Below are 27819 nucleotides of genomic sequence, written 5' to 3'. Positions count from 1 at the left end.
GAGGCCCCTCCCTCTGTTTCCTAAACTCACTTGAATAAAACCTGAGACAAAAAGTATTGTACCAATCACCAAAGTTCTCAGAGACATCATATATGACCCGCTTCGTCAAAATTACCTCCATGCGAGAATTTCCGAACAATGTTGCGCAATACTTAGTCACTCAAAGCACGCTGAATAAACAAAGTTTTATTCAAAGCATGTTAGACTATGATACACTCAAGCGTAGGTCTGCGTATTATCGGACCTATACTATTTCATCACAAAAGCAGAACATTTTCTTCTCCTCCTCGTCTGTCCGCTAGCAAATACACTGTGATTTTAATCATTAAAATGGGCTCTCAACCTCTAACAACTGCATAGATTTACGTGCTGATGTTGTGCTGTCCTAAATCAACTTTATTAAGATAGGCTACGTTTCGTACAATGTTGTGTACTGCATTTACGAATAACAGAATTAAGCAAATATATTAACGAGGCTGCACTCAAAAGTATCGACGTTTGACTCGTAAGGGTAATACGGATGTAACGCCTAGCGGACCAAAATCCTTGTGAGGGTGTTTGCTTGCTAATATCAATCTAAAATCAATATCAGGTATGTATGCTCTCTCACAACTTCGATCCCTTCTGAGTACCTTTATAGCTTATCGTGCGTATCCCTTGAATGCAGGATTGCTTTCCATAGAGACGGACCATCCACGAGAGGTTTAAGGGTTTACCTCAGATTTATAACCACTCCTAATTTCTAAGTTTCTAAAATGAACAATACAAACTATTAAGTACCCTCTAATTAGATGGTGTCGGAAGATGCTGGGTATCAAACTAATTAATAGCATAGGATCGTCGGCTTCAATTCCTTACGAACATGAGATTTTTCGATGCGCTCGTAAACGTAAACTTATCAATAAACTTACTATAGTAAGTTTAATCGATGCTGAATTCACAATTGAAGGAATAAAAACTGTCTCGGTAGAGATAAAGGACAGTTTTAATTAGGCTGACGTGTGCCCTAATTAAGCTTTTGTTTTTAACTTGAAGCCAGTGCATATTAAATGGCTACTACGAAGTTTTTCCAATGGTACATTTGTGGCCAATATTAGCGCCCGTAACGACATAAGTACAACCGAGTACAGTGTAAGTGTCCTTTAACATATTGATGCGGACTGCAACCTGTGGAGATAATATTGTGGTAGCAATTATTTTTACAAATCACAAACTTTGTTTTGAAGTTTCGATTTTTATTTCCTCACTGAGTTGACAATATCGTCCAGCGAAATCACCGGGAATTATATAATTTACAATTCCATATTTGCCGATGATATCCTCTTTAATCATTTTCTTCACAATGTATTGTTTTTTTTTTGTAGAATAGTAATGCCTACTTGCCTCCCGCAAAAGATGTGACCATAGTTGACCTACCCTTGTCATGAAAACTTTTCCCCATTTATTTCATCTTTCTTGAGAATTCGTGCTAAATATATACAAAAATGGGTTCCGGCCCCGAAGCATGTATCGCACGTATTTGAATGAACAACATCAGGCAAGAGATGAGGGTTCGGGCAAGAAAATACACGAGGTAGAGACAGATACAGAGTGATCACGCAGAAACAGAGAGAAAGACCGTAAGTAGTGCCGCATGATTCTCCTGGCGACTCACGCATGACTCCAATCGCCTGCGTAGTGCACTAGTAGCAAACATTATTTCGAATTACCAATTGTGTTTTTGTGCTGTTCCCATTTGGGGTGGGTTTTGCGTCTCCGATCTCATCATCTCAACGTAGCTTTCATCAATATTGCTGCAGGTAATCTCAACTTTAATTATTGAGCGATTCGATGCTCTTGCTTAACAAAAACGGTTAGTGCCTGCACCTTCAGTAATATGCATTCTAGTTTGCCACTTCGTTGTTTCAGGTAATCGAGAATTAAGGTGCAAACGTAAACGTCTTCAGCCTGCCTGTCAAATCGCCTAAATTTTTAAAACCGCCGACCTTTTACAATGTCTACAAGGGGCTCAACAATAATTTCTAATGATATAGTGCATCAACATGGTCGCAAGGACACTTTGAGAAATAAAAGCGAAAAGCATTTAAATTGGTATTAGTAATGAGTATTCACAAGAGGACTGTGTGACACGCATTGTGTAGTCAAGAATGTTTTAGCAGTCTCAGCCGAAATACATTTACTAAATTAGGAACCTAATTTGAAGAGTCCCTTAGACGGAGCGTATTGCAAGAGAATTGTTTCTCTTGTGTGCAGTAAACATGGCACGCAATGCACAAGAACTCAGTTAACTGTGCCAAATACGCATCGTATTGTTTGAAATATAATTTTCTATATTTGGGCAATATTTTGTTTGCTGCATGTAAGTATGATGAAGCTCAAATAACATTCTTATAGGAAAAAGGGCAAGTTGCAAAATAGTATGCAATCGCACTCATGCAAACAATCAGTAGTAGGAAGCGTCAGAGTTACAACGTTGTGACGCTCAATTTACTCGAAACTACTAGTCAACTAGTGATTTTTGTTGAGCTTATATCGAAATCTGTAAAAAAAAACTCCGTCTCACGACGACCGACCGTTCCGGCCAATTGAATCATTCAACTCACGCAGATCTTATTTGTATCTCTGCTCTCTCTTTCTCAGTCTCTGCATTTGTATCTTCGCTCCGCTCCTTCTCGCGATCCTTAAAGGTCTCACAGATGAAAAGAGTTCTTTGGAAGCTGCATTCCAATTATTACTTTCCCAAACAATAGTTGCTTCATATGAATATATAGCTACTTCTATCGATCATAACCTGAATCTATTCTCAATATCTCTCAATAGAAACAAATCCGCCAGTAATTACCACAAAAACACTTAAATTAAATTGTTAGTTCTTATCTTTTAAATTACTAAACTTGGTCACCTTCACACTTATCCCGCTCATCTGGTACACTAATATACATACACAGTCTGGCATGTTCTGCTATCATTCGTATCCTCTTCTTCGACTTTAGGCATGCTTCACTCCGTTCTTATCACTATATATAATTATATAGTCAGTTGTTGGTTTACTGCTGCTATTTATATTTCTATATAATATGTACAATTGGGAGGCAGGGCTTATATAGAGAATATGTACACAGGTAAGGGGAGATGTCACCACCGAGCGTCAAGCAGTGCGGCACCACTAGCGACGGTATTCATCAAAAAGTTAGCTACACATCTAGATGCCGGACAATTGGTGCTGAGTGGAAAGGTTCGCTCCACATTCGTCGGAGGTCACCCTGAAACAAAAACCAGGTCGTAATACATTGTTGCCTTCATGGAAATTGTATACAGCGTTCTCAGAATCTTCAAGCTCTACCGATCTACTAACACACAATGAACAATGGTTAATTAAAACCCTCAGATAACAAACTCAAAGAAAAATTTACTGTTTGTTCAAACGGTATCAAATCTAACCTTTTCGTTCTATTATTGCGCATCTTAAATTGTTTTACACCGTTACATATGCGTCATTAGGTCATACATGTATGTGACTTAACAAAGCTAAATCTAAATTATTAAAGACTTAGTAATTTCCCAATAGAAATAAAGTTAGGTGACCTGCACCGTACATACGTACCTTAAGGTATGCCATTAGAAGCAGAGGCAGTAGCGTAAACGGCACGAGATATAGAAGCGCGGGCTGTGCTGCTTTAAATACCTCGGAACTAACGGTCGCTGTTAGTAGGCCAAGGAAATAACCGATTAATGAGCAATGGAAATACGAAATGCGATACAGGGATAGTGGCAAGGGAGGAGGTGGCAAAGTCCCTGGCAGTGACCCGGGCGGTAATGTTCCCGTTTCGATTGAGCTTAACAACTGTGCCTTCTTATACGCATCGTAACGTAACACGAAACATAACAACAGACCTGCAACGTATTATCATCGAGAAGACATTCAAGTATTGACAAAAAAGAAGTCATTTCATCATCGCATACATTCATTTTTATATGTTACAATGTCTATATGCTGCTTTTCAAGCTAGGCGGTATATATAATGGGTAAACCTGCAACTATCAATGTTACTCCCTGTAGTTTACTACGTATTCCTATTTATGGATTAATCAACTAACCCCGCTACCACCAATATATTATAATAGATCAAGCTTAGTACAGTTAAAAACATATACAAAAACTCAGCCATCCCCTTTATAGTGCAATCTTTCTTCTTTGCATTTTATGATGTTCTGTTTTCACATTATAATTAAATGAGCAAACAATTCGTTTACTGAGCGTGTGTTTTACCTCAAGAAGTTTTGAAACCTGGTGCATTGCAGTATTCTTTACTTAGCAAGGCCAGTTCAATTTAAATGTTTGCAAATATGACTCTGTATAGGACTCACCGGGCATGACAATATCTCCAAGACCAAGCATAGAAAAGTGTCCTTGTTGGTGCACTGATGGAAATACAAGCTTTCCTGGCAAGGATAGTTTGGGTCCTTCATTTTGTGCAGTAATGTGCAGCTTCCGAGATATTGCGCCTACGGGATTGTCTGCAGGGCGGGTTGCCACTTTCACCATTACATTAGCGTTGAATATATATGACGAGAAAAACACCCAGAATACGTCGTAAATTAGTAGACCTGTAACGACAATAGATTTAATTTAAGATCATTAATCAATCGGTTTTAAACTATCAGGTTTGAATTACAAACATATATATTGGTCGTGCTTACTGACTACACTACTATATCTTGTTACGACACGAAGCCATAATACATTTAATCGTGGGTATTGCTATGTAAGGACGAGGTGTATACTGCACTGAAGCTGGTACTAATGAGTTGACTACAATTAGTGGCAGCGACAACGCCTGCGTCCGACCAAACCTGTGGCACGAGAGGCGGAGGCTGGCCAGCGTCGGGAGCACATCAGCCACCAGTCGAATTACCGCAAAAAATAAGTTGACTAGGACCCGAATTGCCGCGGGAATAAGCATCCGGGGAAGCCGTCCTGTGTACTGCGAGGATAGATGGATGTGCGAAGGTGCCGGGATCAATGCAGGACTGAGGCGACACGCAGCAGCCAGAGAAAGAACACACTGAAGGTTGTTGCAGGGTGTGTAACCATTCGCCACAAGAAGGAGCGCAACCGGCATGCAAATGCTATGTGGGCGCAGCGTGGTTCGTAGAAATGATAACACGTGAGTGACCTAGCTGGACTTTAGCCGCGACAGCAGCTAGGGCGTAAGGCGAAGTAAGGTGGGATTAAGTCGAAACAGATTTGTGATATGATGATGGACTGTGATACGTCACACAAAAAATATCTCGCATCGCATCTAAATTTCAGCCCCCCGCCTTCGGGGGGGTTACGCCTGTTACATCGGGCCTAATGCTTCTGCAAAACTGTCGATTACTTTTAGAAGCCTCATTTCTATTCAGGTTCTAGGAATCTAGTTCAGACACGATTCTGAAAGTAGAGCATTGCGTGCACTGGTCAACGGCAGTAGGTGCACGAGCAGAGAGATCCATGCACATAATCCTCGTGATATTAGCCATAGAAAATTGTCCCTACTTAAGATCCGTCCTAATAGTGAAAACCAAGCCTATAAAATACCCAAGTCACAAAATTTCGTATTACAAGGATAACCACCATAAAGCAACCTGTCGAACATTGTCGTTTACAGAAGACCAGACAAGGCCTTTTTTACGACTTAAGACCCATCGCTACAAAAACCGAAAAATATTCCGCGATAGAGCAAATAAGGACAGATTATTGCTAGGTTATTTATGAAAAAAACATTAAGAGTAAAGTTCGATTTTGCGAAAATACAGCGAACGAAACGTAGGATTCCATATGAGATAGGTAAAACCAGCAGATTGGACAACGAATTCCGGACGAGCTAACGGCTATTAGAATACGTTTATTTTACACGACAAGGCCACTGTGCGAAGTCGCCGAGTTTTTGTTTTTCAGTGGATCAAATGCAGTAGAGACTCGTTTCACATAAAACTGTTTCGAACCAATTCTGTGTCGAAAGACATTTTTACCTCACTTTTAGTCATAGAATTTCACAACCTTTCCAAAACGTATTCTGTTGTGCTGTAACTGCGTTAAAAAAGAAAAGATAGCTATGTACTTACTCTATTATACCTTATTATTGTATTATAATTGTACCCAGGATTGCGGTACTTGAATGGAAATGAAACTGTCCACAAGTGACAATTGTTGAAAGTTAACAGCACGTTACGATGTATTGAGCGATTCAAATAGGAATATTCAATGTGATAGTTGATGGATACACGTTATACATACTTCGAGCAATGAAGCATAGCCGTAATGAGTTTGTGAGGTTTAAAAGCCTACTTACCTGTAAGTAGTAACGTAGAAACTTTAAGCGACGGCAATCGTACAAACGCAATAAAAGCAACGCAGAGTCCCATACCCATTGCGTCCATTAAAAGCCAATGCCCTGTTAGCACCCACACACAGACGATAGCTAGCGATAACGCAAACGAAGCAAGTTCTGCTGCCGTGAACCGCCCACAGACGCCGAAAGAAATTCTGCTCCAATTGGCATAAATTAAAGAAAAACACAATTAGTTGGTAAAATAATGTGCTTTCCTACCTTTCTTCCACCCACAGGTAGCGACTGGACGATGACATAATTATACGGCGTACATTTTTTCAATACGCAAATTGAACTGAGACAACGACTGAGGTTCAATGATACAATTTATTGTTTTATTATTTTCGCCACTCTATATATCATTATCATTACTCGAATATTAACAAATCTAGTAAGTTAATAAATAATCACTAAATTGTGAAAACTTATTTGATCATTTATTACTCTACTCAAGTTTAATCTACTTCATTATTACATAATTTTAACTAACAAAATGGTCTATAATCAAAGCATGGTAAATCTTTGACGAACTTTTGTCCGTTGGAACACGGCCGCATGATATACTGGCACATGGGCAAAAGCAGAAAAGCGAGGGCCACAGTTGCTACAACTGCGGTAGCCACCGCAAACAGCATTTGCATCGAATCAAAGAAAAAAAACATCACGAGCAGAGAAACAGATGCCCCAAGAGGAAGGCACAACGCCTGCATTGTGTCCAACGTCTGCACATCTGAAACACACATACCGGATAAGTACGCATTAGATATATATACATAGCGAAATTAGGGTATGTGCACTAACTGTTTCGTCCGCCAGAATTACAGCCAAGAGGCGGAAGGGTGATTAAACTGCCCTCCAAAAACCTCAGTCGACCGTTTTATCGACCTGTTAATCTGACTTGGACATAATTCGAGTACAAGTAGTATCCTTCAACAGCGCACGGGCCTCGCGTCATAATTTCCTTTCTAGACTTGTGAAAACGCTTCATGCCGAAAACCAGCTTTGAAAAGTTTATGGGCTTGGACTAGGCAAAATTTATATTAAAAACCATGCCAAAAACGTGCCACACAGCGAACATTATTATGATCGGCAATCACATCCTAAATTGACATGATGGTAACTTTACCAATATCATCAATAGTATAATATGATTAATAGTTTAATGCGCGTTATATTCGTATAGCAATTGTAGATTATATTGAAGTAACTGTAGGTACTATAGAAATGTAGAGATATTACTTTTGCCTACTAAATGACGACACTTCCTCTGGGATGAAACTCGCGGCTGCCCCGGAATTACTATATGAAATATGTTGCACACACTCGAAACGCAGCTCCAGCAGAAAAGCCAAAGCCTTGTAAGCATGCTACACATTCAAATCAAATATAACTTTTAATTGTTGTAAACCTGCTCGATTTCTTAAAATATTTTTTTAAGGTACTTTGAAGGCTCATACGCATCCCCCCAATCGCATTTTAGTGTATCTGGTCCCTAAAGTAAATCTATGATGGTCTTTTAGAATGGGTAATAGATAGAGAAAGTTAACGGTGTCCTGTTAAGCACAAAAGGATAATGCGTGAGGCTTGCGCCTATTTTAACATTGCTAACTCTTTAATGACGCTATAGCGTTCGTATTGCTTAGAAACGGTAACGAGTCGCTAAAAAGTACTAAACTATGATCATAATTATAACACGATCCCAAAGAATGGCTTTATGAGCTTAGCCCTGCGGGATTCGTTTGTCATTTTTTTAAATTTAAATAGGATATATATATGTAACGAAGAATGTAAACAATGCAAATAAATCCTGTGATAAAATACTGAAATGCCTCCAACTAACTGTTTGTGTCTTGAGGACTTTTTTCGCCATCTCGAAGTAACGTACTTCGTGCTTCCTTTTCTTTTAACTTGGCTTCCTGTTCCATATTGAGTGACCTGCAAAGAACAAACAGGAGCTGTTAAAATCTCATAGGGCCAAATAATACAAGCAGCGTCATTTTTGTTATAACTCGGAGCGAATGTAATGAACGCAAGCAATTTAGTTATCTCTAAATTCATGAGATACAGTTTTCGGCAAGTTCTTAACAGCCACAAAACGTAAAAAAATGTAATGTAAGTACTAGCTTTTATACATTCGAATCGCGTGCTTTTTAGTATGCTGTTTGCGGATTTTATTAGGTAGAAAAAAAAGCGCGGCCGATCTACATTTGAACGCATCCATTGGTTTTCCATACAATTAATTAAATAAAATGAATCTATTCAGTGTGTATTACACTAATTTACTATCTTGCTTTAACAATATTTTCAGTAAACTGAAACAATTTTTTCAGCGGCCGAATTCACTTTTGAAAATCTACTATATATATATATATATATATATATTATTAAACTTATGATAACATGGCATATACATAGTATAGTCGACGCAAGAAATCGGGTCTGTAGTCATCAAAATATCTGTCCCTCTTTCAGGCGTACTGTAGATGCCTAGTCTAGCTAATTGAATACTTTCTAGCTCTCCATAAAAGTGTTTTTGTCCTATCTAAATCGATGTTCAAACGCAGATAATAATAGAGGAGGAGGCAAACAAATGACGCTTTAATAATTAGTAAGTAGAACTCACCTGAAGCTGCCATATACTATTAATAAGATGGAAATTAGGAACGTTGATACCCGACTTGAGTCCACTAGCGAGTACGCCCTGAAATGGAATGCATACCTTGTAGTATTATATCTCAGTAAATAATTCTGTCTCTAGTAAGGCCGTACCGGTTTCTGGTTAAAGAGATTATCTTAAACTTCCCATATTGATAACTGTAGAATAAAAAAGGCTCACATATGTAGTAAATGGAAACGTATACAGTTTACATTTTTTCACCATATAATTTTCTCAGCTTGAAACGAGCCCATAAGACCTTAACTGCATTCTCTTCTTACAGCTATCCACCTCACATCGAGCCAAGCGTCACAACTCCTTCATATAGTACAAGTTGCCGTTTTTCTGTCGTATTCTATATTAATAAATAGGATCATTTTCTTTATTAGCTCGAACTACGGTAGCGACTGTAGAGCAACGGCTTTTATCAGCCGAAAAAGGTTTGCATTGATGGCAGCGATGGAGTGTAAGGTTATATGACCGTTTAAGGAAGGAACTAGATGGGGTCGTCAGGGCCTATCTTTAGCGAGCTAAGGTAAAAAACGTAAGTTACAGGTAAGTGTTCGGCAGGAAATGTGATCGAGCAAAAGACCAGATGATTGAATCCAGGGTGCGAACACATCTACGAACTATTGCAGGAATTTGATTCTCTATGGAGTTGGAAGAGGCGTACATGTAGAACTCTAGCTGAAACTATATGGGTGTTTTTCTCCAGAGAGGCTTACATTCCTGGAACTCTTTTTCAGTTCCGAGAGATATAACAGCAAAATTTACGAATAGTTCGTAACCGGAAAAGCGGCCACTATGAGATACGGTGGAAATAAAAATAAAGCTTGGGATGTTTTAAAAAATGTGAAAAGGATGGAGAGGTCTGTCTCTTCCATGAGCCTTGTCATGGCGGTACAAATGGTATCATTGTAATTGCTGGTCATTGTTCGGACTTATATGTTAGAAAAGAGTCAACTCTCGTGGACAAGTGTGATCTATCAGTGCAAGGAAAGAAAGCACTGTACCTACCACCGACTGAAATACAAATTCTTTTGAGTTTGTAAGTTGGATGGCTACGTGGTCTGATCCAATGAATTTAAGCAACGCAAGAACGACGTGTGCACGGTATTAAGTAATTTTACTAAGTAAAATATTTTACGCAGGGGATAGAATATAAGCACAGTACAAATCGTTGTAGGCTATCGTTTTTTTGTTGGCTAAAAATAAAATCAACCTGGTCCTCTCCAGTATTTAAGTATGCATATCTGGTATGTCTCGAAATCGGCTTTCAAATGTTTGTGTACGCTTGTATTGGTAAGAACCCATAATACTGCAGATGACTTTTGCGGAAAATATGACACATTTTAGAATATGTTTCCAATACGTTTCTGAAGTTCCTTCGGAACAAACCTATTCGACACTTGGCTCTAGTATTAACCTTTTTCATCTTACTAATGTTTTCAGAGCTCAAATCAACTCTATCATTAATATCAATGTTATAATATCAGTAATCAACATTATAAAATCTCAAACGGAATCGCACGAAATCCAGTGGACAAATTCCCTTCTTCCCGAATCGGTGTCCACATAGTGTTCCTAGGATCAACGTGAAGCGCTGTATTGGTATTCCTTTCTAATGACTCAAGGCGAATAAGCTGGACTCTAGGCCTTTTCATAACTGGTTTATTATTCAACATTTTTTTTGTTGCATCATCTGTGTTTTCCAGCAAGTTCATATTCTTAAATCCCTTGTCCATCGTAGTCAGTTTGTTCTGCTCCAATTTCGATCTTATTATCGAATTAATTCGATCTTGCCTTTTACCTTTTTTCCTACAGAGATACATAACAGGGAGCGTATGTCCCTTTTCAAAACAAACTGGCCTCTGGTTTCGCAAGCAAATATTTCCAGTTAGCTGTGCAAGTTACCATGTTGTGGTCAGTCCACAATGGAAGTTTTGTACGAGTCCAATATACATTTAGTACTAGTATATGTAACTATATACTGTTCATCTATATATTAAGAGGCTGGTAGAGTTTTCACCGTTCTTTTAATATTCTCTATAAAAACAGAGCCTAATCTGGTTGCGTAAATTGTTAAAATATTTGCTTTTGCTGTGCTGTGCCGGTGTGTCAGCTCGATAGTAATTTGGTCACTGGCCTTGACTAGAACGTTGGCCTATGTCAGATGAACGGTTCAAGCTGTTGTTGTGAGCGACTCCATTAAATCGGACTCCTTGGAGCAACTGTCGCAAGCCTTTTAAATTGTCAGCGCTACCTTTCTTGGACAGATTGCCGCACTTTAAAGGAATCCCGGCTAGACACCTTCACATATTGCAATTCAGGAAGTTCATGTTTTACAGAATTCCTACGCACCTTCTTGTGTCAGTAATTCCGAAGACAATTCAAGCGGCCTATGTTGGTTTTTGCCAATGATTCACGGATTAATGCCGGAATTTCCGAAGTACTCCGGAGTTCAAGGTTGGATTATTCTCTCCCTATATTACGTTTTCTCTAATAGCTTAAAAGATGTGCAGACAAGCTTTATGCAGACCCAAAAATATTACGGGTTCGTTTGAATTTTCAACCTGCGGTTAGCACCTTAATCGACGACCAACGAAAGCTCGCTGTCTGAGCTGCTCTTATCGCGGTGGAGAAAATCACGTTCTAACGAAAATTCTCGGTTGGCATCCATTAATTTCGCAGTCGTACAACGCCGACCCAACGGTGAGCTGGAACCTCGGTCGCGGTAATGTGACAGCCAAACATTATTTTTAGCAGCACTGTTCCCGAAACTACCGGCAGCTGATTCTCGAAACCACTGCGTCATTTGTCACTAACGTGTTGTTTCTCTCCGGCCGGTACTCCTGGACTCAGCATGATTCTTCACAGGTTAACTCAGCATGTAAATTATTCCGTGTTGCTGTAATAAAATTAGCCAAACGGATCGGCCTGGTCGTCCGATGTATATTCGCCAGAAACGCGTGGCATACATGAAGTTCATAAATGTTTCTTTCTGCGTTTTAACGAGATTGAAGAACTCTGGAGACTCGAGCTTTTTTCTGGGAAGCAATTCGCCAGCATTCACTGTTAGGTATTGGTCTATCCCGCCTCGCGATTGTTACCACTCCAGCCTAATCTCTTTTAAGTACTTCTTAACTCTCTACACTATCTGGTGCTCAGGCTATTGTTCTTGCGCCATCCAATGCTCCATGTTCTCGTTGCGCTTTTTCGATTAGCTACCGCCAAATGCGAGGCTCTCTGCTCCGTTCGTCCCACACTAGACGGATTCCAAGCCGCGTATAGTTTTGTCCATCCAACAGAGCTACCAGCATGTTACAACGTGCCAATCGTAGCTTCCATAAATAGTCGGGCAAGATTGGCCCTGTCGAGCCATAAGGTACGTCCTAAACACATAAAGGGCTTTTATTGTAATGTTAAATACTAAACCATTCAGCTCCTATACATTTATCATTATATTGAAGGTTTTTGTCTCAAATTTCACCGTCATCAGTAGGCCCCTAGCGCCGCTTAGCTGTGCATATGGAAGTATGTGTCATGACTGAAAGAAGCTATTTATTAACGCAGTTTTATGAGAAGACTGTGTGCGCTTTTAACGTGCACCTCTTTCGTGAGCAGATCCATATGCATGTTCAGATTTGAACACACTGTGGTCAACATGCTCGAAATCAAACTCATCTTGTATTAGGAAGTTTCGTATGTTGATCTTGACTTCAACAATGTTTCTGGCTCAGGACGACTTTTTCTGAAACTGGTTAAATCAGTGATTAAGAAGTTCAACTAATATTCGTGGTGCCATACCGTAGCAAAAATTTGAAGGGTTCTAGATTTACAAGAAGTGGAGAAAGTTAGAAAGTGGGTTCTTCGATTGTACATGACAAGCAAAAGCCACATAAGTTAATTTGTTTTTCACACAGCTCCGGCATATCTAAAGCAAAATGTAATGCATCGAAGAAGCCCATTATACTGTATGAAAAGCAAATCATCCTCTTAGCAAAAATATTTTGTCATTTAGCAGGACATCGCTTAGATAATCCAAGATACCATTTCACAGCGGAGGCAGTGCGGATCCTTGACGCGTTCATTCTATTCGTTTGATCTCGCACGCTCCAACTACCATACCTTCCTGAAACCGAGTAAGACCATGTTTGTTGAATGAACTTAGCTTAATAAGTAACGCATCGAAACTTTACAGTGATACCTATACCATATGCTGTAGTAATTTTCGTAGTAGGCAGTGATTTTCGTACAGGGATTCCGATCCCATAACCAAATGTTTCGACCACTATTACAAGCCGCTCAAGTAGCACTGCGCTACTTAGAATTCTCTTTAAAATCTTATGGTGGATATCCCTTCCTTTGTGTCAGTGGCGCAATATTAGCTACTAGCAATCCACCATCTGTTGTTTTTTAGAAAAAAAAAATATTTTATTAGGCTGATCGTTTGGCGTAAAGTATTAGTTGTTTTGGTGTTCTTACTGCGTGTGACAACCAGATGTGTGACGAGAGTTAACTAAAAATCGACATGCTTCTTCGTTCGGTTAGGGATTTCAGCTAGAGGTTGCTTGGTTGTACGGCCGACGACAATTGCAGCGCTCCACTATAACACCGAACTAGTCATTTCACATTGTCCTATCAAAAATGAATAGAGTGAAAGAAGTCGCCTGCGGAGCTCAACTACTCACAGTGACAAAGTTGCAAAAATAACTCTCAGTCCTTTCACTGAATGAGCAAATAATAATATATATTCATTATTATCGTGTCATTTCATTAGAAATTCACTTTTTAATGTTATCTTCTACATAGGCATTTGCTAATCATGTAAACAAAGGCAGGATCATTGTAGCTGCATTACAAGAAGACCGGTTTCTCAGCTGTGTCAAAGGATAACAAGGCTCAGAATTACTGCGTCTATAAAGACTCTTCGACATCGTATTGAAATGAGTGACGATAGCTGTCGTAAACCAACCGAGAAGTTTCGTTAAACTATGCACAGAAGTATATGCGTTAAAAATGGGCTAGTCAGTTCCAAAGTTAGACAGCCGAAAACTGGGAAAAGCTTTGTTTTTCTCATTAATCGTATTTTCAGATTTTGGCAGTAACGATCGAGACGTCTGCAAGCGTTTCGACGAAAGATTTTATAAATTTTGTGCAAGCCACAAGGTCAAACATCCGAGCATAATAATGCTGCGGGCTCTGATTTCTCTCCTAGGTACAGCTGTTCTATATCTTATCAACCGGATTTTGGAGAGTGAATATTCATTAAGGTCAGAAGGGCGCAGGACCAAAAAAGGCGCCCCAGGCTCAAAAATGCTATGTGGATGCGAGCTATGTGTTTTTTTATGACAGTCCACTATACCATACGGCGAAGTGTGTCCCTAAGGTGTTTGTCGTTAATGGCGTTGAGGTTCTGCCAAGGCTTGAAAACTGATCTGGCTTGAATACGTTTCGCATTATGTAATAGGGAAGTCAGGATCAAATAGGAGATCGCGAACATCTCACAACTTGAGAAAACAGCGCACTATATATGAATCCAGGACCCGGGCGTGATAGAAAAGATGCAAAAGCACGCTCTTAGAATGCTGCATTTCTATCTCTAGATATTTTTATGGCTAATTAACTTCATGTTCCACACTGGAAATGCATACCTGAAGGTCTAGCACTACGTAGCAGTTGAATAATTGCATGTCAGCTTTAATTTCCTAACTGCAGATGTGCGTAATATTCCGATTTTCTGTTTTGGAGGCGGGAATCACAATGTCTGGCTTCTGATTACTACATTTGAAATTTGTTGATGTGGTACCTCCCAGATCGCGCATCCAGCACTGCTTTTGGTTCACAACTATTGCTGCAATCATTTTTCTTGGGATCGTTTTGCCCAATCTGAAGGACAAAACACTCATGACTTGAAAGTTTTAAATCAAGTTCTACTGTTCACCTTTAAAATTTACCCAACACAACCTACATTTTTCGATAGTCTTCTGGAGCAGCACAGGATAATACATCTTGAGGTCAGCATACATTAATATTTTCTATTATTCTGCATCGTACGGAAGTTAATAATACCGGGCGTTTATTTCATCACCTCAGACATGTTTTTTTTTTGAATCAGTCAGATTAGGGTATTCGTAAAAAGATTTCGAACTTCCATAGTTCCGAGCGTTCGCTGAAACGTCAGCAAAAATGCTATACATCTTAATAATTCGTACAGGCGAGCTAGAATACTCTCAGTGATCTCGCAACACTTATTTGAGATTCTTGAGGAGCTTAAACATGCCCTTAGCTGGGGAATTTACGTCACTGAATACGATAAGATTCAGATATTGAGTTAATTTCTCGTTGTTGGATCTCAGCATTCGACAGATAAATATAACATAAATCTATAATGATTTCAGATTTTTCATGGTATTCTGTTGTGAAAGATTCATCTGGCCTTCGTATTAAGGAATCTTAGACTTTTATATCTCGACATATTTGGATGATATTGCAATCGTTTAAGAAAGAAGCGCGGTCTTATATAGAACTGTCTTCCTATATTAGCCTTGCTCGATGGTATTTGTAACTTCTCATTTTCCCTTTTCGATTTGCAGTCCTCCAAGCCTCTAATAAGTTGAGCGATATTATAATTTCTTCACGTAAAGTTTCTCAACGCTGGCAGAGAGGTGTGAAGGTCTCGAAGAAAAAGCATGTATCCTAAAAACTGTCATACTGTAAGACACCTGGTGAAGACTCAACGCCAGTATGCACTCGGTCTCATAAACCCATAATCATTTCCTTTGTAATCATATAGTAGACAGAACCGTTATAGCTATGGTCTGGTATTCTAAGGATATTGAAGTTAGTTACTTTATGGCCCGAGTTTATGGAAGAAGGCAGAACTTGTACCTTTTCAATAAAATCATCGTAATATAGGATTAGCTACAGGATATTTGTAAGGGCCGCGTTGCTGTCTTGTACTCGTGTAATATGAGTTGCGTGCTAGATAGAATCTCCAGCATTTATGAAATTAAGAAAACGAGTTTATTAAAATTTATTTTGATTCTCATTGTCAGTTCCTTATTTTTATCTTTAAAGGCAGACCCTTTACTTCCATTGTATGTCGGTTTAGTCGGCCAGTATGGCATTTGCATGTTCTGCGTCATATGCGGAGCCAACCGGACTGACTTGGTGCTTCATGTATTTTTGAAGAACGCTCGTGTCCGCAAATGAATACACGTAAACACAGAAGGCTTATACTGCGTTGTCTGACAGAAATGCAGTAATGACGATGAGTTCGGATCTCTATCGGTCGCACTTGCGTGCGTAGGACTCTTTTTTTGGCTAGAATTAAAACACCGCTTTTTCTGTGCCTGCCAAGGATAATTCTGCTGAGTTTGTCTTCTAAGGGCCAGGTTTCAGTAACGCAAGCAGTACCTATGTCTTTACTGTGAATAAAATCTATAGATATATCTACTGCAATGGATCTCGCCAACGAGTGGAAGTTTAAAGACACATTTTGTATTCGAGTATATTGCAAATAAACTGCTTACTTCTATGGGGCTTTAGTAATTATGAACGCGGATAGGCTTCTGTGACGTGATTGGAGTATAATCTGCCAGAGAACTCGTGCGTAATAATTTCACTGTCGCATATGTCTTTGTCGAACAAAATAATACGAACCTATGCCAGTCACTTAACTGTAAAATACATTATCAATGTAGTGAGAGGATTGTCTGGACTTCAATAGTATAAATAGCTGTAGATGCTTTCAGCACTTACGACTTTAATGACTCCATTTGCTAACACGGTACGAGTACTCATCCCCTTTTTGACAGCCGAAAGGCACTTAAGCTTTTAGTCGCGGTTTCGTCATCTTTGTTCGTAGTATTATCCTCTTGTGCTAACTTGTAGGCTGATGCTTTCTTGGTGTGCAGGTAATATTTAACGTTCTGCTAGTTGATTCCAACCGGTTACGAGATCGCATGAGGCTAGCAGTTCTGCCAGTTTAACCGTTTCTTGCTATGTAATTTCTAGTCTAACTTCAGAGGTACTTTTGCATAAGTATTGCTGGCCTGAGAGATTTGCAAAAAGCAGGTTTATTTCCTTTTCAAAAGACTGCCCTTGGTTCTTCAACATTTGTTTATAATTAAAAGAATGTTTAAGAACGCTTTTATTCTTGTCAGTTTTTTAGTCGTAAGTGTTGCTTGCCTGTTTATTATTACTTCTCTTATTAGCTGATTGTGTCTCTGCTGCAGTGGGTGGATCCATATCGACAGCATTACAAATAGGGCATTCAACACTGTTGGTTTTACTGTTATTGTTTAGATCTACTAAAATGAATCTAGAACAGCTATTTACAGCGTACGAAATACTTTACAGAAGTTTTCCTACTACCAGTCTTCATGATAAAAAGCTTCTATCGATCTTCGAAATAAGGACGCCTGCCATTATTTTGTATTAGTTTATTCATAATACAATTTAGACTAACTAATTTAGAATAGCTGAACTAAAAAGAAGGACAATCCATTACTGACATCAGAACAAAATACTTGAGTAATCTCCAAGGTAAATTACCCTACCTTTCAAACTCAACGCGAAAACAAGTAAAATTTTTTTTTGCCGAAAAGCCAGCTGTATATCAACAGAACATTTTTGCGAATTTGAAAATACATTACACTTTAATACAGCAGAAATGCACGCCATATATACGAAAAAACGACTATATATAATAGTGTTGTATATGACATTTTCCACATGTTGATATGAAATACTCTTACCATCTTTATATAGCTAAAAAACGGAACTACACTTCGTAAATATCTCAGGCTTGCTGCGAATGATAGCCTTTGTATGACAAACATTTACGCAAATCTGACAATTTATTTCTTACGGAAGTCCGTAAAAGATTGGCTTTCTTATAGCTATAATAGGACCTTATAAAACTGGCTCGACAACTCCAAACAGGTATATTTCGTTATGAACTCAGGTCCAGAGTTATGGAGAAAACTAAATTACGAGAGCGAACTAATCATAGTGATATGCAAAAAGCTGATTAAAATTTCTTGTAAATGATAAAAAAAATTCTGGTACTTCTAACAACTATTCTTTGAACATTATCTAAGGCATTTTGGAAATGGTCTCGTACTTCTGGTTCTGGAAATTGACAAAAATAGGAAGGTTGTATAACTAATGAGTACGTGTATAAAAAAAATGAAAAGTTAATATAGATACAAGTTATCTACGGATTGAATATGCACAGGTCCATAATGTGTATAACAATTTGTATACCGCATCGGACAGTGTCTCTCGCCGGTCTAGTATTATTTTTTATCTATACAGCTATAACTAGTTTAGATTATTATTGGTAAACTATTTAAATTTTTTTTTAAATTAGAGTACCTTGGGCTAACTTTTTTTAGTATCAAGGATTTTACAATTTCTTATTGTGGAAAAGGAAGTTATAGTGTTATCGCATTTTATAGGACTGAAATTTCATATTATTTTTTTTTATAATATATCGAATTCGGAGCCATTTGTCGCGTCATTATCTTCACATTTTTTATTATTTCCAGTATATAAATGAATATTGCTTTGCGTTTCTATATTTGTATGTTTACAATAGACTGCAGATTACAATAGATAGATCACTTTTAATAAATTTACTTGTGTTCTTATATCAATATTCAGACAGTTTATTCCAATAGCGTACCGATAGTATATCTTATTATTAGCGCCCTAATTGCTACTTTAAAAAATAAGATGCGTCGTTATACATAGGGTTATTAGTTTCCTATGAATAACTTTTAAACTGTGGTAAATGACACAAAACTGTCGAATACGCACAATGCCAAGATAATAACGCAAGCGGTAATGCCTGCTGTTGAATTTCAAATGTCTCACTTAGACAACCACTTTGGGATTTCTTCACAAGCTCAAAAGAAGACCAGCAACTTTCGGTAGTTTTTTCACACAAATTGACCGTAATTGACAATAGTGCACGTCGAGTATACTCTATTAGCTCTATGCTTGTAGAAAACAACCCCTAGACTTTCCTTTTAAAAAATCTTTCGTCTTCAATAACTTTATTGTCTTAAGTGCGCAGAAGCAGATGGCATCGTTTCGTTAGAATATGGTTGTATATAAGTGCATCTTATTTAGGTTTTAAAAACACTCTAATGACGCCCCCTCTCCAGGATCCACACCAAGTGGTTACCTTAGCTACATGAAGCGATTATTCACGAATGGCTTAGACGCTTTCATACGCTCATATGTGGCGGTTCTATTTGTTTAGTGGCCCATTCAGGCATAAAAAATGCACATCAACTGAGAAGGCAAATTTTCAATACAGAATTAAAATCATGCTCCTGTTGCCCGTGGGCATAGGGAGTAAACCCAAGACGCTGTCTGTAGGAAATGTAAATTGTTGAATTAACTGAATCTTACCAGACCGAATGATGACGCCTTCATGCAGTGCACGCCGAGTAATACCGTGCGTCATGCGCAACTCATGTAATTAGTGAAGCTTTCGGACTTCCTACGTTCTCAGCTACCGTGCGAATTTTTTGTAAGTGCTTAAGGCGTGGACCAACAGATACAGACTCAGTTGTCTTATGGCTTTCCAGTAAACGATGTAAAAAAGTAATTGAAGGTGCGGCACGTCTAGTGCACGACATCGTCGAAATCTTCAGGCTCTAAAATACGGTTTTTTTAAAAATAATGATCAATTCAAGTCAGTGACAGAACTCTTCGCTGGCTATTGTAAACGGTATTCCGTCTATACCAGGAGCAGTCATGCAGCAGAAGCGGTAAGTAACATTGATACATCAAAAGCTAATGACCCTTTGGTTATCATATGCTTCCATAATACCAGGCCGATGCCCAGTAACTGTACAGTCTGTATATCTGTATTAGGCTCTAATTAAAATTTTTAGTTATAATTTTCTTCATCAGTCAACTTCGGAAGTGTACTGGTAAAAATGCTGGATGGAAGAACCCTTGCGAATTAGCACGTTTAGTTATTAAAAAAACCGTGTAGTGTTTTCTTTTCTGACCCTCATAGGTTAGGTTTGCTTTACAGAATGGGCCAAGCTACTGATCCCGTCAGCGTGAACAGTAGAAATTCATCTCCGAGATAATGACTAACTTCGTTTGCATTTATTGTTAACTTAACGACTACAGTATTGGCATAACTTACCTATGTTAGACATATCACATGTACCACATGGATAACAACAACTGTAAGGAAACTATTATAGATGTGCATATGCGTGTAATAAACATTTCGTTGCCACGTGTTATTAACATGGTCCAAATAACAATACTCTTAGAAAAAATAGATTTGGACTCTGTTTGTACCTAGCGCATTTTTTAGATCTACCGAGATTAACAATTTAGTCGATGGGTAGTTTTGTGTTGGCTAAACGGCTAGCTAAATTATTTTTAGTGTTATAAGAAAATAACTTATATGCCAACCACATAAAAATATCTAACAGTATAGAAATGTTGTAAGTAAGACGCTTTTCTCTCGACTTGTATAAAGAAAGCTCTAAATAAAGCTGAATTTTTAGTCTAAATAAAACCTAGTTAAAGAACCTTACATGCAGTATAAATTGCACCTTCGTTTACCCCGGAAAGCTTATTCTAGAGTTCTAACACAGTCAACTACGTCTCATTAATGCGTTATGCATAGCATCGAGGGACGCTTAGTTCCGGAAAGACTTGGCCTTCGATGTCAATATCATACTTGACCCAGAAATATAATGTTGAAACTGTCACACACTCTTAAGTCAACTCCCAAATTTTTCTTTATTACACCAGAAATGGCTTCTATAGCCTCCCGTTATGAAGTAGCTACTTCGGCTTTTGCGTTCCATACTTGCTGATTGATCTGATATACTTCCGCTATACTACAAGAAGCATCTTTTTGATTTCCTTTTAAAAGTCGAGTACGTTCAAATTACAAGAAAAAGTTACCATATGAAATTTAAAATCTTAAATGTTATTTTTATTTGCGTTCTGGAAATCCTGGAAGCATTCAAGTGATTAACATTTCTGGCCCAATGTTACTGATCTTCAATAAAAACCTGTTTTCTCGAAAAACCTGCTAGGAAATACAGGTTTTTAAGTTAAAAATATAAAGATTCCGCAGTCCAAGGCAATATATTGTCAATGCTTTCGATTTTGTTTGTCTCTTACGTAAAGTCTAGCGGTACACTTTCAAACAACTCCGGTTACAAATTATTTTCCAAACAGTTTAAGTTGTTTTTATACCGAAAACATATCAGAGGAATTTCAAGAAGCATTTAGCAAAGAGTTTGACTTGACCTAGGAATAGTCCACTAAATAGAAGAAAATCGTTCACTAGAGCGTGAGTATAGGTATTTATTCTATAAGATCCCGCCTTTTAAGTTGAGTTTTCAGTTCGCTAACGCTTAATATCACAGTTTTTGAGATAGATTTCTTTGGACTTTAGTGGGGTTTATTTGAATACTTTCCAGTAATATTTTCATCTTAAGGGGAACAATATTACTGATATTTTTCTTACTAATTCATTAATATAAATGATTCATTTGACCACCGCGTAATACTGGAACAATAGATTTTGAGATCCCTACATTGAAAAGATGGCGCGAGTTCTTAATTAGGTGTTACATTTTATTATTTATAAATAAGAGCAATTCTAGAATTCGTGTGCCTATTCGTGGAAGGTCAAGATCAGAGATTTAACGGCTGTAATCCACCAAATATAAGGTCCTCGTACTTAATGGCGGCTTGCTTACAAAACGCGTTTCGAGGGCCCTGTAACTGAAAGCATTCGATCCGTAAAATGTTCTTACTCACTGATTAATGATCTTCAACAAAGAATTGCTTTCTCAAAAAACTAACTAGGAAATAAACGTTATCATTTTGTTCTTACTGTGCAGCAGACCAGAAATGTTTTTCCCCTTTGTTGTTACTAATTCACTGATTACTTTGTTTTTGGCACAAAACGTACTACTTACCATTGGTACTCATTCATGGTGCAGCCGAGCAGACAGCACTCAGAGCCCCAGTAGCTCACTCAATCGAACCAGCACGTATCAATAATAATATAATTCCACGGGTACTAATCGAACCGGCAGTTCACTCCTACTCAAGCCTTAACCAGCTATTACATTGGACTAGTTAATACCGCCACACTGAATTTAATTAATTTCATTGATAAACTCTGATCATGAAGGAACACATGAGAACACTGAGAACAAATAGCGAAGTAAGAGGGTGGGCAAGCCACACTGCCTCTTCTTTGTTGTTCACGCCAGTCAGGCCATTGCATCTGACGTTTGTTGGTGTTTGCCCCTTATTCGAAGATAGCAATGTTGATGCATCCGCAGCATATTGGCTGGCAGCAGCTGCACCAGCAGGAGATCAGAAACTCCGTGTTTTGTGACTCACTAGCACGACTGTGCGCGAAGCACTCAACGGCTCTGGGCATTCACCCCGCACTCCACAGGCAACGACAGCAGGTGACGACAGGCTAGCTACAACAGACGGACCTGAACACACGACAAGTGTTTGTGGTCCCTGCGTTGCTCATCTGTATCATGCACTAATGAGCGTCTGTCTGTCTACCTCTTGTCGCCGTTATCCTGCAGGGCTCACTGTTGCGGCTCGTTCTGCCGCCCTGCTTTCCTTTCAGCCAGAGCTTCGCTCCTCTTCTCTCCGCTCAGCTGCTGCCGCCGACAATAGTAGCGACCCACCGACTGTCCGTCCGTCCGCTTTAACAGACCGCCATTTCCTCGTGCCGCCACCACAGCCGCCGTAGCAGTAGCACTAGTAGAGGTAATAGCAAAGACTTACCGATTACAAACTAGCGACCAACCAACAGAAAGCGAATCCCGGCAGCGGACAGCCGCAGCAGCAGCAGCAGATTGCTGTTTTCAAATACGAATGCTCTTCTATGAGTGCACCATCCGGCTTGCCCTCTCCCTCTGGCTGAATCGCCTTTTTCAACAAACGTTACTACAATACCCACATAAACACTTAGACTGGGGACATAACTGTAGTGTTGACATGCACAATTAGGGAAAGCAAAGCAGCCCGCGTCTCCGGCGGATCCACTGCAGGTAGGCCACCAACACATCAATCCTGCCTGAAACGTATCACAAAACGTCCCACTAACGTACCAATGTGTTGTCTTAACGTAACTGTAGATGTTTAGTGTCGCAAGAAACTAGTTATGGCGGGCTCTATCGGACTACATTTACACTGTGCCAGATCCACCAAAGCTAAAACACTGTTTACAAAATAATCTTTAAATTCTACATAAAAAAAAGCTATTCCGTGTGATAATCGGTAGGTTAACCATTCAAGGGACAAAGTACGCTTAAGAACAAAAGATTTTAAAAACTTGATTTTGAACAGAATCTACAGAACTCAAAAGCGAATAATGATCTGTCATCGGGTACTCGCGTTAAAAAAGCTTGTAGAGAAACATAATTTCATCCTGTCATATCCTGTAAGCTTCGTGACACTTTCAGTAGTTGTGTAAGAAATATAATTTTCTGCAATTAATCATATCCCCTGGCAGTAGATGGCAAGTATCGTATATTACAGTAACTTTTCTTTTTCTTTGTTGTTCCGGTACAGTTCGATTTAATTGCAAATCGTCATAAAAATACGTACTAACATATCAAAACTTGAAGAGGGGATGATTAAGCCGCCCGCTGTATACACTAAAGGCCTCCAGCTGACTCGTGTGTTTTCTCATTTTGGAATGAGCGTTCGAGTGGATATATTGGTATAATTGTAAATAAGAATATAGTTTTTATTGTAAGGAAGTACCGACCCGCTTATCCGTTTAGAAATTCGGTCAAACATTTTGATAATGTCCAAAAGAAGCTATGGGTGAAGTTATTTAAGTTATGAGCAGGATCAACGACCTAACTTTCGCCAAGGTTCGTTACTATCGTCAGAAGGGTTCACATCCATTAGGTGCATTATTCGTACTAATGTCCCTTGTACTAAGTGTCTAACATATAGGTTAAACAGCTGAGTAAATAGTTTGTATACAAACAAGATTTCAGATACTCCAATGACACTATGAAACAGTATTGCAAGAAAACGCCTGAAATTAATAAATTTATGAGCGAGGGTACCATTTTTGACATAAGATTTCATGTGTTCATCTTGATACCAAGACACCAGTTTTATTGAATTTTATGGAGCTAATCGAATTCAGCATCGAATTTCACATACCACCTGTAAGAAGTACAATATATATGCGCGTCAGACATTTTAATTGCGATTGGATCAGTTTGAAAGATAAAGCTGCATAATTTACTTTGTCTAGAGTTCGAAAAGTTTCAATTGTTACATTATTACGCTAGATGCGATATTTTATCATCCTCATGATATTTTGCATGCAATGTTGGCTAAATATTCGTTTGTAACATAACTAAGGGTTGTTTCCCTTATTGCTCACTTCCGCTTCACAAATTAACTCTTGGTTTAATTCTATATACAACTCCAAGGTGCTTTGTTTTCTCTAGAATCAGGCGGAATCCTACGGTACGTTTCTTGCTTCAATGATGGGGGCTTTGTAAGAAAAAAAAGACATCTACTCTATTTCGCTTCTTGACGATGTCAAAAAGATGTCATCACTGGATATTTGTTCCGTGCGTGGTATGAGCTCCATGCTTAAGAGGACTGTTTGAAAGCGCTTCACGAAGTTGAGTAAATGCATTAAAGGCGTAGAATTGATGGATGCTTTTAGAAAAAAATCCGACAGACGTAGGGAAGTCATCATTTTCTGTGACAATGCTAATAAGCCGCACTTAGCAAATATTATGTCAGTCGCTTAGCAAAAGCTTGAGTGGGAGGTTCGTTTGCATTCACCGTATTAAGCTGATGGATTACCACGTTTTTACCAGCAAATAAAATTAGTTGCCGTGTATTTGAAAAAGGTGCACACGGTGAAGAGTGTCTCAAAACCTTGATGGAGAGGTTCTTCACATCATACCTGAAAATTTGTGATAAGAAAAATAAATTGGTTGAGGGATGGAAATATATCCTAAAATGTGACCGCGATGTTGCTAGAATTCGAGTGAAACTTTGTTTTTTGTTGGATTGAGAAAGGATGCTTACTAATTACAGCTTAATATAAAACTAACACGGCAGCCATAAAAGCGCACTTTATTCGTAAAAGAAATTCATACTTTTTACAGTTTTATATACTTTAATTTCATGAAAAAAGAAACGAAATATAACTATTTGCGATTTTCTGTGGCACAAAATATTATTTTTTTAAACACTACACCAAATTTTAATCTGAAATTAAAACGTATACTACTCGTAATTCAATTCAGTGAACTCGGATTTCAAACAGAAAAGATTGTGCGTTTGAATTCTACGACAAAAATCGTAAAAGACTGCTCGTCATAGATTACTTGACAAAATCATTGTAAAACGATGTAACCGTCACGTATGGATAAAATTGGATCTCATCTAGCCTTTGAAGAACGTCGAGTCAAATGTTGACATAAATGTCAGCAAAGTGCTAAAACAATTACCCGATTATATTACACTTGAATCTTCAAATAATCTATGACACATGACCTTGAACATAGTGATAAAATATTTACGAGCTAACCTGGTGCTTTTGCCTACAGGGTTAGCAGAATCAATACCGCCGAAGAGTACCTCAAATAAAGCGCAAAAAGGTGGTTTCGAGCGCCATTTCGCTGAAATATTTTTCGTTGTTTAATGATGTCGTATACCGCGTTACTGATGAAATTCAGCAGAACAAGTCCTTATGCGTTGTTTCCGCTAAAATAAACGTTTTATTTCTGGCGTGCGATATGATAACGCATGATTTTTTTTACCGACGGTATTCGTCATCTTTTAATAGTAATAAAATAATCATCTATGTACTCTGTTGACGATTACTTTAGGGAGGCCTGGATTAGCCACCGAATAATGTTACGAAACATGGCCGCAATCTTATTCAAGCATGGATTTAATCAATGATATGCTTCAACAAAAGAAAAGCAACGTCCTTTTAAAAAATACGAGAAACATATTGCCTGCTAAACCTTCTGCTAGATCAGTAAAGGTATTTGAAAACATATTAATTGGAGAAATTTGAGAAATATGTCAAATCCAGAACGAAGTACGGTTCTTATTTTTGATCGCTTACAATGTATCTCTGTAACTCTCCGTTCAACAAAGTGAATATAAAACTACGGATGAAGGCTTATAGCCATATGCAAATATTGCAAGAAGTGCTGAATAGATCAGAATGCGAAGAATTATTTTAATGATTATTTTACCGAATAATAAGTGGTTCTAGTTCCCAAGAAATGTCTGTATGGCAGACTAAGAACTCCTTTTGTATTTATTTATAATTATAAATAAATATTATAAGTTAAACCCACGGCTTTATGAAACGATACGTAATCTGGACATTTTAATGAATTTTTTAAGCATGACGTAACTCGTGGCCGTCAGAAAATCATTTGTAGGGTGACTTATATTTCTATTGTTAAAGCTTTGCTCTACTAATTTATTTTCTGAACGGTTTCTTTGAAGTATTTTAAATTAAAGTTAATTAAAACTAAGGTTCATTGAACAATGGAAAACAAATAGGTGCTCTTGAAATCAGCTTTTTTGCTATCGAGCGCAGTAAAGTCTAGCATTGAGACTTCTACAGACGTGGGAAAGCTGACAAGAATTTTATTGGCCACATAATAAAAAATATGAAATAAATACGCAAGGCTATATATATATGATAATAAAATATACTTGATATGCATGAACTAGGCACTGCAAATCAGACAGATAACATAACGTAGAATTTTAATGCCATGGAGCAGAAAGTGGAGTGCCCGACTCACTCAGGGGCCTAGGATTCGATTTCCAGATGATAGTGACTAGCTTATATCTTGAAATTGATCTCTATAGGTCTCGGGCTTTCAAGAGATGGTGTTTCGATTATCTGTAGATGGGGTATAATGTACTTTCATCACAGATACTGCGCTGAACCTTAATTAACCGGGTGGTTAAATGGTTACGTGCCACATTCTCGTTGGTAACCTTAGAATAATCTTGATCAAAATAAATTAGTAACGGTTTTTGCAGGTTGTTGTTGGCCAGACGAAGGTAGCGATTATCATAAATTACAAGTGATTCAGTGATGTGGTGGGAAGTTAAGGATTTAGAACTTTTTGATACATATCAACTTCTATGCAGGTATTTGCTCTATTAGGGTTAATATTTTTCTTGCCTTAGAAAAAGTATCTTCTTAGACGAACTGCATTATAAGCTCTGTTCTATTAGGTTGGACTATAAATAATTACCGTCTTTTCATCTAACGAAATACGCAGCGGTTCATTTAAAATCTAGCAATAAATTAACTTATATATTCGCCGTCACTCCATACGATTTTTTCCTATCTAGCAACCAACCTAATTATTCCTTTTTGTCAGGTTTCCAGCGCCTTTTACTGTCAAATACCTGATTCCTAATTTCACTTTTTAGTGATCGGAAAAAGTAGTCCTCTGTAAGCGTAAGATTTAGAGGATATGATAAGTGGAAAAGGCAGTTTTCTGCGATATGTATTTTTTAAGGCTTTCGCTAATTTTTTTTTGTTTCTGTTAGTCCTAATCCTTGCCAGGATTAGTATTAGAGCTTCTAATTTGTTATTTAAATTTATATACCAAGAGAACTTTTACAAAGTTCTTACGGCAACTCGCTTTCTTGAATTAGTTTAGGGTTACTCTACCAACGAATTCTGGTCTAGAGTAGGAAATCCTTCTATCTATTATT

The 27819-nt window shown here is 38.2% G+C and overlaps 2 protein-coding genes and 1 long non-coding RNA gene across 13 annotated transcripts in view; 2 read left to right on the top strand and 1 right to left on the bottom strand.

Annotated features, from left to right (window-relative positions):
- Nucleotides 1-1214: 1214 nt before the first annotated feature.
- Nucleotides 1215-23062, bottom strand: SppL (signal peptide peptidase-like protein). Of its 4 annotated transcripts, none has more exons than XM_022848605.2 (8): nucleotides 22017-23062; nucleotides 8998-9075; nucleotides 8260-8309; nucleotides 6906-7104; nucleotides 6336-6529; nucleotides 4369-4608; nucleotides 3605-3894; nucleotides 1215-3263 (listed from the first exon to the last, which is right to left on the bottom strand). In XM_022848605.2, the coding sequence occupies exons 1-8, from the start codon at nucleotides 22031-22033 to the stop codon at nucleotides 3195-3197; spliced, it is 1137 nt and encodes a 378-aa protein (XP_022704340.1). In that variant the 5' UTR covers nucleotides 22034-23062; the 3' UTR covers nucleotides 1215-3194. The 4 variants fall into 4 exon arrangements, with proteins under 4 accessions (XP_022704340.1, XP_022704339.1, XP_022704342.1 ...); XM_022848604.2 differs by having other exon boundaries at nucleotides 8215-8309; nucleotides 22017-23054; XM_022848607.2 differs by lacking the exon at nucleotides 22017-23062 and adding an exon at nucleotides 11617-12073 and having other exon boundaries at nucleotides 8215-8309.
- LOC111269187 (uncharacterized) lies at nucleotides 12266-13923 on the top strand. The gene is made up of 3 exons (XR_002685639.2): nucleotides 12266-12415; nucleotides 13055-13172; nucleotides 13582-13923. It is a non-coding gene; the product is annotated as an uncharacterized LOC111269187 (long non-coding RNA).
- A 706-nt stretch (nucleotides 23063-23768) lies between the features above and the next one.
- Nucleotides 23769-27819, top strand: part of LOC111269182 (uncharacterized) — a 36048-nt gene continuing 31997 nt past the window's right edge. For all 8 annotated transcript variants that reach the window (XR_015314502.1, XR_015314500.1, XR_015314498.1 and 5 more), the window contains exon 1: nucleotides 23769-23951. Coding sequence is in view for 1 of the 8 variants with exons in the window: in XM_022848601.2 (XP_022704336.1) it covers nucleotides 23919-23951 (33 nt within the window). In the remaining 7 variants the exon portion in view is untranslated. The remainder of the gene's footprint in view (nucleotides 23952-27819) is intronic.

Source organism: Varroa jacobsoni, unplaced genomic scaffold, assembly GCF_002532875.2.
Source record: "Varroa jacobsoni isolate VJ856 unplaced genomic scaffold, vjacob_1.0 scaffold_1361, whole genome shotgun sequence".
Classification (NCBI taxonomy): Eukaryota; Metazoa; Arthropoda; class Arachnida; order Mesostigmata; family Varroidae; genus Varroa; species Varroa jacobsoni.
This window is presented reverse-complemented; position numbering and strand designations above follow the sequence as displayed.